At 37.9% G+C, this 12,661-nt stretch overlaps 1 protein-coding gene across 1 annotated transcript in view; it reads right to left on the reverse strand.

Moving 5' to 3' along the window:
- C5 (complement C5) overlaps positions 1-12,661 on the reverse strand; it is an 83,815-nt gene that overhangs the window by 36,838 nt on the left and 34,316 nt on the right. The window contains exons 17-21 of the mRNA XM_023628784.2: positions 11,666-11,863; positions 9,658-9,748; positions 8,122-8,195; positions 7,071-7,210; positions 2,810-3,037 (exon numbers count right to left, since the gene is read on the reverse strand). Coding sequence (XP_023484552.1) covers positions 2,810-3,037; positions 7,071-7,210; positions 8,122-8,195; positions 9,658-9,748; positions 11,666-11,863 — 731 coding nt within the window. The remainder of the gene's footprint in view (positions 1-2,809; positions 3,038-7,070; positions 7,211-8,121; positions 8,196-9,657; positions 9,749-11,665; positions 11,864-12,661) is intronic.

The raw sequence follows: 12,661 nt of genomic DNA on the forward strand, positions 1-12,661 counted from the left end.
TACAAGATCTTTTATACAAACCTCATCATAACCACTAAACAAAATGGGTTGAATCCTCCAACCAAAAGACACAGAATGGCTGGATGGATTAAAAAACAAGATGCAACAATATGCTGTCCCCAGGAAACACATCTCAGCTCTAAAGACAAACACAGGCTCCCAGTGAAGGGATGGAAGATGATACTCCAAGCAAATGGCAAACAAAAGAAAGCAGGCATTGCCATACTTATATCAGACAAAACAGACTTCAAGATTAAAAAAAAGGCAATGAGAGACAAAGAGGGGCAGTATATAATGATAAAAGGGACACTCCACCAAGAGGAAAAAACACTTATGAATATATATACTCCTAACACAGGAGCACCAAAGTACATAAAGCAACTATTAACAGACCTAAAGGGAGAAATTAACAGCAACACAATAATAGTAGGGGACCTCAACACCCCACTTACATCAATGGATAGATTGGCCAGACAGAAGGTCAACAAAGAAATAGTGGAATTAAATGAAAAATGAGACCAGATGGACTTAATAGTTATATATAGAACATTCCATCCAGAAACAGCATAATACACATTCTTCTCAAAAACATTCTCAAAGATAGACCATATGTTGGGAAACAAGGCAAGCCTCAATAAATTTAAGAAGATTGAAATAACATCAAGCATCTTTTCTGACCATAATGCAATGAAACTAGAAATCAAGTACAAGAAAAAAGCTAGGAGAGTCACAAATATTTGGAGATTAAATGACATGCTACTGAACAACCATTGGATCAATGAAGAAATCAAAAAATATCTGGAGACAAATGAAAATGAAAATACCCCATACCAACTCTTATGGGATGCATCAAACATGGTTCTAAGAGGGAAATTCATAGCAATACAGGCCCAGCTCAACAAACAAGAAAAATCTCAAATAAGTAATCTTAAAGTACACCTAACAGAATTAGAAAAAGGAGAACAAAGTCCAACGTCAGCAGAAGGAGGGAAATAATAAAAATTAGAGCAGAAGTAAATGAAATAGAAACTAAAGAAACAGTAGAAAGGATGAATGAAACTAAGAGCTGGTTCTTTGAGAAGATAAACAAAATTGACAAACCCTTAGCTAGACTCACTAACAAAAAAAGAGAGAAGTCTCAAATAAAATTAGAAATGTAAGAGGAGAAATGACAATGGATACCACAGAAATACAAAGGATTATAAGAGTACACCACAAAAAACTATATGCCAACAAATTGGATAACCAAGAAGAAATAGATAAATTCTTAGACCCATACAACCTCCCAAAACCAAATCAGGAAGAAATAGAGAAAAGGGAGCCCTCATACACTGCTGGTGGGCATGCGAACTGGTGCAGCCACTATGGAAAACAGTATGGAGATTTGTCAAAAAATTAAAAATAGAATACCATATGACCCAGCCATCCCACTTCTAAGTATCTATCCAAAGAACTTCAAATCAACAATTCAAAGAGACTTATGCACCCCTATGTTCATTGCAGCATTATTCACAATAGCCAAGATGCAGAAGCAACCCAAGTGCCTATCAGCTGATGAATAGATAAAGAAGATGTGGTATGTGTATACAATGGAATGCTACTCAGCCAGAAAAAAGACAAAATTGTCCCATTTGCAACAATGTGGATGGACCTTGAGGATACAATGTTAAGTGAAATAAGCCAGACAGAGAAAGACAAAAACTGTATGATTTCATTGGTATGTGAAACATAAACAAACACACGGACAAAGAGAACAGATTTGTGGTTACCAGAAGGAAAGAGGGTTGGTGTGTGGGTGAAAGAGGTAAAGGAGCACATATATACAGTGACGGATAAAAATTAGACTATTGGTCATGAGCACAAAGCAGTCTATACAGAAACTGATAAATAATAATGTACACCTGAAATTTCACAATGTTATAAACCATTACAATCTCAATAAAATAATTAAAACAACAAAAAAAGAAACTATCCAGCGTCACATTGCTAGAAAGTAGTGGAGCCAGGATTCGAACCCAGGCAGCCTGGTTCCAGGGGCTGTACATAGAACCACGGTGCAAGGATGCATAGAACATACCTTGCCCAAAATAAGTTAATACATGTTTACTGAAGTGCATTTCGTGGCTGAAAACAGAACTTGAGAATGAAGACCTAGGAAGACCCAGTTCTGTCATTAACTAGCCATGTGACTCTTGGCAAGGATCTCACCTTAATGAGATAACATGTGAAGACTCAACAGACTGTGTGGATAAATAGTACTTAACAAATGATAGCTTTCTTCCTTTTTTGGCCTGTTTACTCATTTATAAAATGGAAAATATTCTAGACTGTAAATTCTAAACTATAAATACATGGGCCGTGTCTTAGTACTGCTGTACCTCCAGTTTCTAACTTAATGTTTGGAACGTAGATTTCAAGACACACTTTCTGAATGTGTTTGGGGAAGAAAACCTGGAAGGCTATACACGAAATTGTTAAAATTTGGTATCTCTGAGTGTGGGAGTTATTGGTGATTTTTATTTTCTTCTCTGTGGTTTTTCAGTATTCCATATTTTCTGCAATAAGGAAGTATCATGGTTTTATTTAAATTTTCTTAAACATGATTTCATATTTAAAGAAAAGCTATAGTAATTGTACAAAAAAACTGAGATAACCTCTGCCCCGACTCCCACAAATGTTAACATTTTGTTACTTTTATATTACTGTTTTCTCTCTCTTTCTAAATCACTTAAGCATAAGTTGCTGATAACGTTTTTTCAGAATTAAAAAAGGTTTTTTAAAACAATCAGAAAAAGCATGTTTTTCTTACCACCACTCGTAATGTTTTTACCAAGATCTCTTTTCCAAGTGAAGTCTCCAGTGAAAAGTTGATTTTGTGGAGGCCGATTTCCAGAGGAAGCATGCTGAAGGTCACCAAGTGACTGGAGGAGCCCTCTATTCTCTGGGGCGCACACCTGGAGGGTCTGCTCCCCCCAGGGCCAACGCCTAGGCTTTCCGACGTACAGATTCCCTCCACGGGAGGCATTTTAACACAGAACTGAAAGATCACCAGTGAATTATATCAAAACACTTTATGATAAGGAAAGCATGCCCTGACCGTGTTCATCTGGACACAAACTCTCCCTTGATACTTTTAGAGCGTTACAATAACCCCTCAGATTCTAAGGCAGACGAGAAAGCTCATTTCAGACTTTTCTACACACACACCCAAGCTGCTGTATTGCTTTGCAAAGTGAAGGGATGTCTGGAAAGCTCAGCCCTGGCTCAGAAACGTCTTAGCTTCCTCAGATGCTTACCTACTAAATCAGGTGCAAAACTATTGAAGTTTTTTGTTCATATTGCCAGGACTGCGTTTGTTACACCTTCTCTTTACGTGTTTGTATTTTAGACAGCAGGAGCCCCAGGCTCAGGCGCTCTCTCTGTCTTACTCATCTTTGTATCTTTTAGCTCAGCCTTTGGTACTCAACAAACGGTTTTATGAAAGACTGAAGCCTCCATCTCTTGGCGTTCAAGGCCTTGCCCAATATGCCCCCAACAAACTTTTCCGATCTTATCTCTTATTAACTTTCCACTTATACCCTATTTTGCAACCAGACTTTGGTTCCAGAAAGACCTGGGTTCAAAGGTTGGCTCTGCCTCTTACTATGTGACGAGAGCAAATCGCAAGACCCGTTTAACCCTCCATTTCCTCATCTTTGTAATGCGGATAATAACAGTACCTATCGACTTCTGACTCAAAGGGTGAATATTTTTCATCTTCTCTCCAAAGTCTAGCGGACAGAATCGAGAACTATACCCAAAAGAATAAATCCGTACGTTCCAGAATAAATCAAGCAGATAAATAAGAAAGAGTACCAACATTCAACAACTAATTTGAGGAATTTCTCGAAAAATGGAAAGTTCCTTCTCCCTCTTAACTATCTTTTTGGGATCACAACAACCGGAGAGCATGGGGCAGGACTTAGAGAGGCCTACTGGGTTCCTCAAGGCCAGTGATTCCTCCAGGATAGCAGGGGTAGGATGGGGAAGGACAGATATAGAAGAGCCATGTGATAAAATTCAACATAAATTCATTATAAAAACTGAGTAAATTGGAATAGAAAGGAATTTTAGAAAGTGATATAGAGGGGGTCGGCCCCACGCCTGAGTGGTTAAGTTTGCATGCTCTGCTTTGGTGCATGATCCTGAGGTTTTGTCAGTTCAGATCCTTGGCGTGGACATGGCACTGCTCATCAGGCCATGCTGAGGCAGCATCCCACATAGCACAACCAGAAGGACCTACAACTAGAGTATACAACTAGGTACTGGGGGGCTTTGGGGAGAAGAAGAAGAAGAAGGAGAAGAAGAAGAAGGAGAAAAGGAAGATTGGCAACAGATGTTAGCTCAGGTGTCAGTCTTTTAAAAAAAAAAGCAATGTAGAATATTAATAAAACATAAACAAAAACAAAAAAACCCAGGGGCTGGCCCCCTGGCCAAGTGGTTAAAGTTCCATGCATTCTGCTTCGATGGCCTGGTTTCATGGGTTCAGATCCCAGGTGCAGACCCAATCCACTCATCAGCCATGCTGTGGAGGCATCCCACGTACAAAATAGAGGAAGACTGGCATGAATGTTGGCTCAGGGCTAATCTTCCTCAAGCAAAAAAAAAAAAAAAAACTTCCGGCAGTGGTTCTGCTTTCAGCAGTAGCCAAGTAGTTCCTATTGGACAACCCTTCTGCAGATAACTATAAGTTCTAGATAAAATATATTTTAAGAAAAAACTCCCTGAAGTCGCTATAGAGTGGAAGAGAAGGTGACACTCAGAAGAAAGGACTGACACTGGGTAAGTGTCCTGTTTTTCACAGCTTTAAGTTGAGGGCAGACTCCATTATGCCTTGAGGAGTGGCTAACCTCCCCCCTCACCCCAACCCTGCCCCACCATAGAACCTGCTGCCTTACTGGCTGGAGGAACCAGCGGACACAATACGGGGCAGCCGCCAGAGCTAGCAGTGCAGGAGCTCCAAGTTCAGTGTATGAACTTTGCTCAAACCTGGCCGAGCCTTGAGCTACACGCATCCCAGCTAAGGCTAAGAGAACTGAAGTGAGAATTCAGAGTTTGGGTTTGAATTCAGCCAACTCCCTGCTAAAACACACAAACCAAAAGAAAGCTCTTCAGAGGAACATAACAGAATCCAGAGTCTCTATAACATCTTATTAATAAAGTCCAAGGGTCAATCAAAATTACTAATGAAAATGCACTGATAATTTAAAAATTACTTAAAATATTGCAGTACGGTGAGATGTGTGACACTTCAAACACTGTTGAGTTATCAATAATCATGTCTCTGCAATTTGTAGTGCTCTGAGCAGGGGTGCAATACAATGAAAGTACTACATATGGTCTATGTCACAGCTACTCAACTCTGCTGTGGATAATATCCGCACAAATGGTGTGGCTGTAAACTCTCTTCATGGACACTAAAATTTGAATTTCATATAATTTTCCCATGCCATGAAATCTTCTTCTTCTTTTCAACCTTTTAAAAATGTGAAAACCATTCTTAGCTTCTAGGCCATAAAAGAGGCAGCAGGCTAGTCTTGGCCTTTGGGCCATAGCTTGCCGACCCCTGATCTAGCACATAAAGCAAAAGGACAAAGAGATGCAAAAGATTCAATGCTGTTGGCAGGACAGTTTCTCTTACATTAACCTATAAATTCAGGACAATGCCTATCAAAATCCTAACAGAATTTTACCTAAACCTCCAAGCAGTTATTTGATACTTAGAGTCTTATAACCATAGAATGTTAAAAGGTTTTGATTTCAATATATGAACACATTTTTCTTGCACCAAAGTGTGATAGGGTAATCAATAGAAGACATTCAAGCTTAAAATATATAACATTAGGAGAGTGGAATGGAATATGAGTTCACAGTGAGAAAAGAATGATATATAATCTGTTGTCTATAGGAATTTATTTTGGAATTTTTAAATGGGTTGGTATGGTATTTAGATTCTGCTGGATACATTTAAAAGTTTGATATAACCACTTTATTTTAAAAATATCAATACATAAATATTCCCAAAGTTATAGATTTGCATTTTTTTGAACTTATGATGAAAAATTTTAGATGCCAATTTAAAAACATGTCCATGGGTCTATAGTTTTTCCAAAAAAAATTTTAGGGAGTATGTAAGGAAAATTTTTGAAGACCACTGAAATACTCATCTCCAAGAATGAAATTAGAGCTTTTTAAAAAATATAGTTAGATTTTTGGACCACATTGTGTTCCCATATAAAGTTTTGCAATTGTGATTTTCAAGTGAAATCGGTCAGCCTCTTGTATAATTCTCTTTAGAGGCACGCTGGCAAACAGACAAATGGTGGGTCTGACCATGGTTGAAGTTTTTCACGGAGTGTATCCTGGAGCGAGAGAGAATCAAGGGAGTTGAAACCACTTTAACCAGTGTGATTATAATGGTGGCTTATGAATTCTAACCTGAACAAGGAAAGAAGTAAAGATAGAACAGGGCTAATGGACAATTAAAAAGTGGTGGAGTCAACGGATTGGAGGTTTCAATGATGCTGTAGAGCTGTAGCTATGAAGCAACAAGGTGAATGACAGGAAAGGGTAGCAAGGAGGTTGTGATCTGTTGGTGAGATGTGTGAAATCAAGATTTCAGAGGGGATGACAAGAGCTACAAAGTGAGGATGAGTATGAATGGCTAAAATGGAGGAAAGGAAAGGGTTGTTAGAGGCAAGGAGATGAAGGAACTCGGAGTCCAGGGGGATAAATGAACTAAATGTGAACTCACCTTTCCCTGAACCTCCCAGCACACTGATTATCTTAAAGATGTCTATTCTTTAAATTGGAGTTGTATGAATACTTGTCTTAACCCTTCCTCCTTTCTTCATCCCTTCACTTATTAAGCAGCACATCTAGTACAACATTCATTGTAAGTCCTCAGTTTATATTGTTGAACTGAGCTGAATTTTTATTCCTTGAGTATATGATAATCCCATTAATAGAATTCTCAGAAAATTGGAGAATTCTTTTTCCATTTATTTGAACATACCATACATACTACTTACCTGCATCCCAGATGTCCTATAGTTGTAAACAGTTCCTTTCAATTGTATCTGTTCCCCTCGCACAACAGAATATGGTATATTCATTTCCAGGAAGACGTCTTTGAACACTTTTGCCTTGAGAGTATCAGCAACACATATACCTTTAGCCCAGAGTGAAAGCCAAGTAGAAGCATATTAGGGAATTCCTACAATGCTTTATTAGTACTAAAATGTCTCACATTTGCTTTGCTTCAAGGAAAAAGAAATATTAGATCATGTCTTCCTCTGCACTGTCATCCCATGTTCTTGAATTTTCTACTCATTGATTTTTTTATTGAGAAATAATTAACATATAACATTATACTAGTTTCAGGTGTACTACATAATGATTCAGTTTTGTTTATGCTGTAAAATGATCACCACAGTAAGTCTAGATAACATGCATCACCATGCATAGTTACAAATTTTTTTTCTTGCGATGAGAACTTTTAAGGTCTACTTTCTTATCATCAATCTTTATTTAAATAATTATGGGTATTAACAGAAAACTTCATTTGTCTAACAAATATTTCTATTGAAGGCATGAGAACATTTACCAACTAAAGCACCAAATCTGGTTTTTTTAGATATTTAGTATTGGTTCCATTTGATGGGTAAAAAATTTTGTTTGTGGAAACCAAGATTTTGTAAAAATGAAAAATAGCAAACAAACAAACAAAACCACCCCAGGAGTTACTTATAAAGTATCTGCATTAAATCACCACAAAAAAGGATCATATGGGGCAGAAGTTGTATATTTGTTTCTAACTCTACTCAAGCTCCCAGTCACTAAGAAAAAGCAAAGACAAATGGAGACTTGACATCAGCATTTATAAAATGATGACTAACAGAAGAGCAAAAAAAGAAACTGATATGGTCACAGACATGGGCCTATCCAAGTCTTTTTGTAATATATTAAAAAGAATATTTTAATAAATCACGTCACTTAAGTCCTGGATAAACTAAATAGACAATAACAAAAAACTACATTTTGCTAATCAAATCATTCCTTAAATAACATAAGCTTGCTTACCACTATTTGAAATGCCAACACCTTGTATTTCCCAGGTAGTTAGAGAATCAGGTAGCACAAATTGCAGCTGGTTTCTGAAAGTTAAAATGTTGATATTCAAATAGAGGGGAACATTGATTAACCCACCCTGAGAGCATTCATTAACAGAACTTTTGCTTCATACTACTTTGGAAGACAGAAAAAAATCACAAGACAAAATCACATCAGGTATTAAGGAAAAATCAAGCAGGAAAATATATTAAGTAACTCTCCTACTTGTTCTATGTTTTTAGATATTTCACTTGTATGATAATTCAAATTCAGAAGGATACCTTTGAAACACTGCTTATTCAAAACATACAAAACAAAGAAAAAATTATGTCCATTGGGTAGTATGTTCTAAAATAGGGGAGCAAAGTAATGCATCTCAACATGGCTCACAAAAAAGTTGACATAACTAAAATTTTCTGATGAAGATTAAGCTTAGATATTTGTTTATTTCATTCAGTAAGTGGCAATTGTCCACAAACTTGGTGTCAGGCATAGGGCTAAACACTGAGTATACAGCACTCATAAGATACAGCCCTGCTCTCAAGCAGTTTACAGTCTAGTGGAAGAAAGAGTTAAGTAAATAAATTGCAGTTCACTGTTAGAACTGTACCAATCAAGCATTTTCAAAGTTCAGAGGCAGTATCATTGATTCAACACAATCATTGTATGTTAGTGCCTCTACAAGATGACCCTATGCGAAGTCCTTGATATAAAACCGTAATTTGAATTTAGTCTTTGTCCTGGAGGCATTTACATCTTAATGTGGAAGACAGTCAGGTAAACAGCCATTACCATACTGTGTGCTACGTGCAACAGGGTTAATCGGGAGAGGTGATCCATCCAACCACTTGTAGGATAGTGGACAGTGGTAGGAAGGCTTACAAAAGGAAGTGCTAGCCAAGGGGCAATGTCAGACGAAATGGCCAACACTGGGGAGGAAGAATTAGAAGGGACAAGGGTAGAGACGAGGAGACCCGTTAGAAGACTGATGCCAGGCCCTAAACTCGGTGCCTTGACTGCTCCTTGGAGAGTCAGTGCTTAAAGCCCTCGGAGGGAGGGCAACGCTCAGGGACTCAGCACTGCTCATCACTGTTTCCAGTGCCTGGTACAGAGGAGGCATTCCACAGAACCGTGTCGCATGAAGGACTCTAACAAGAAAAGGAACTTGCTTCTTCTTAACCAATGTTTGTTTTATGGTACATATATTTCAGTTGGAAAACAGCTGCTTAATACAGCATATAGCACAGTTGTGCTCAGTAAAGGTTTACTGAAGTGGAATGAAATTAAATGGAATAGCAGCCTTCTTCCCCAGGAGTTCCTCAGGCCCTGGAACCAATTACTAGAACAAAGCACATAAAAGAAGCAAAACAAAACAAAATTTGACCAAGTGGTATTACCGTCTTAACTCTTAAATAAACTATTGGGAAACGGGTAGTTTCCAGATTTTTGGCCACAATTTTTGCATTTCCCCACCTTTTTCAGAGGAATGTCAAAGAGGTACAATACCTTTTGAGGACGTGATGAACTTCCCATAACCAGCTTTCTGGAAAATAGCTCCTTATTTCTGGCTTAGTTACTGGTAACAAGGTCTTTATATCTGGGGAAATAAATATAGTTGATTACAGAAAAACAACAAATTCTACTTAGAGCTGAATTTTAAACTATGGATTATTAATCTATAACAAGCATCTCTGAGAGGTCAAGAAAACATTTTGCTTAGTGATTTCGAAATAGAACTACACAGGCCTTGCGATTTCTCCACTAACAACACTGACAAAACAAATAAAGCACAAAAATATCTTGAATGATTTGTTTCTTGAATTGCTAGATGTTTAGCGTTCCTGAGATTATACGAGATACTGATCAGTCTATAAAGTTATTTGCATTTTTGTAATTAGAATAATTGTGTTTATATTATAAAATAGGGAGATTTATGTGATTCTCTGCCCTAGCTCAAGAATTTATTGACATTTCCTTTAATAAAAATGGACAGAACTTCTGCTTCTGTCCAAGATGCACTAATAAGGCCCAGAGGTACTCTTCTGCTTTAAAAAAATAGGAAACCAGGCACACGATACAAAACGGTTTTCAGACAGTAGAGCATAAGTGACCCAGGACTGTGATCCCTGAGAGAAGGGAGACAGATCAACTGAACCCTGAAATCGTGCAGGTTTACTGGCTGGAGGCAGTGCATAGGCTGCCGTGCGGCAGGGAGAGGAAGCACGCAGACCCTTGCAGAGCTGTTGCAACACAGACGGGAGTTTTGCGAGGCCAAGCCATCTAGAAGGAGGGGCAGAGTCCCAGAGAGGAAGGAGCTGCAGAGACTAAGTTCCATGGAGCTGAAGCTAAAGCAGATGAGGATAGCTGAAAAATTGGACAATGAAAAATCTAAGTACTAGATTGTTCATGAAAATGCTGCTCATAAAAAGCAAAAACCTGAAAACAACCTAAATATATCCAATGAACTGATTTTGGGAAACAGCCACAAGAATTGGTGTTTGCAGAAATATATCCATTCAGATGGACGATGTTTAAGACATACTATTAAGCAAAACAATCAGATTGTGAAACAGGAGCTGTCATTCTGCTTTCACTGGTTTTCTTTTAACTATACACAAATGAAAAAAAAAAGTCCTAAAAGTTCTAAAAGCACATTAATGAGAGTTCTATAAATTCTGAAAACATATTGAGGTTGAAACTGAAATAAGATTTCAACTTTATGTACGTATGCTAGATTTAGAAATCTTTTGCTGTATTTGGTTAGTAAAGGCATAAACAGAATTTTTAAAGGCTGTAATATCACAAAATCATAGAACTGTAGAACTCAAAGGCGTAGGGGAGATCATCTGGCCCAAGGTTCTTGGTTTAAAAATAAGGAGGTTAAGGCTCAGAGAAGATAACTAATCATTAAGGTTTAAACAATGAGTCAGCGGTTAAGTCCACACGCTCAGCTGGGCAGCCCAGGGTTTCGCCGGTTCGGATCCTGGGTGCGGACATGGCACTGCTCGTCACGCTACGTTGAGGCGGCGTCCCACATGACACAACTAGAAGGATGTGCAACTGAGATATACAACTATGTACCAGGGGGATTTGGGGAGATAAAGTGGGAAAAAGAAAAAAAAAGATTGGCAACGGTTGTTAGCTCAGGTGCCGATCTTTAAAAAACAAAACAAAACAAAACAATGAGTCAGCTTTAAACTTGTCCTGGATCTTGACTATAAACTAGTGCACTCTGCTCTGTATGTATATATGTGTGTGTGTGTGTGTGTGTATATATATATATGTTTGTGTGTGTATATATGTATATAGTATACATATATGTATATAGTGTATATATATACACTATATATATCTCTGTTGATTCCCCAAAATAACTTTTTTCTTACAGGCATTTACAAACTATGTTTTCTACTTTCTATTTTCAAAGAGCATGAAAACTGCCTTTCTCAGCAGCATAAAATTACACAAAATTCCTCATATTGGGCAGAATCCTGACAGAAAATGTCAAACTTACGCAGCCTTCCCAATTGTATATGTTTATGAGATTCGTTAGCACGGAGCTGTTCTGCAATGGCACAGCAATCCTTGAAGACTTGGACGCATCTTGGGCCTATCGTAATCCGCGCTGCTCGCTGCTCACAGGTTTCCAAATCATTCCGAAAGGCTCCATCGTAACAACATCTCTTTATCTTTGCATGTTTGTATTTAGCAACTGAAATGGTAAGAATACAAGTGCCTTTGATTCTGAAGAGAGTCATAACACCTTAGGCTTAGAAGGAATCTCAAAGGATACCCACTTCCTACTGCCCTATAATGCCTCTCCCCACAATAGCCATGGCTAGTTGACTGACCAGCCTCCCTTTGGAACTACTTTAGGGAGAACGTGGCTTCATGAGGTCGTCTATTCCAATTCACACTAAACGGTTAAAGGGCTTCCTGCAACTAAGCTCAATGAACTAACTCTTGAAACTGTCTCCTTGCGTTCAGCACCCTTTGAGTAAAATAAGTCAACCATCTGAGAAGCCTTCCAATATTTGAAGGTAGCTCTCATCACTTGACAAGTGTTTCCTTCTTCAAACTAAATATCCTAATTTTTCAGACACTTCTTCTATGTTATGGTTGTGGACCCTCACTGGTAGCATCATTCTTCATCATAGGCACTCAAATTAATCGGTGTCTCTCTTTTCACAGGGTTAGAACTTAGAATGAAAATAACTCATATACAAATGGAAGGAATTATATTCCTGTAAGAGTGACTGTTAGTTGAACTCAGGTCACAGACTCCCAGTTCAATGTTCTTGCTATTGTAACATTGCCAGTTATCATATTTCTATTTAAATAGTTTTAAAATAATTTCTATTAGACATTTCCCAAAGAATAATCCAAAATACCATTAAGTGTTTAATATATGAAATAGAAGAGAGAGATGTCCGGGTACACCCCAACGTCAATCAAATGATGGGTTTTGTCAGAATACAATGGAAGAATATGATTTTAATTGCTAGATGAA

Source organism: Equus caballus, chromosome 25, assembly GCF_041296265.1.
Source record: "Equus caballus isolate H_3958 breed thoroughbred chromosome 25, TB-T2T, whole genome shotgun sequence".
NCBI lineage: Eukaryota > Metazoa > Chordata > Mammalia > Perissodactyla > Equidae > Equus > Equus caballus.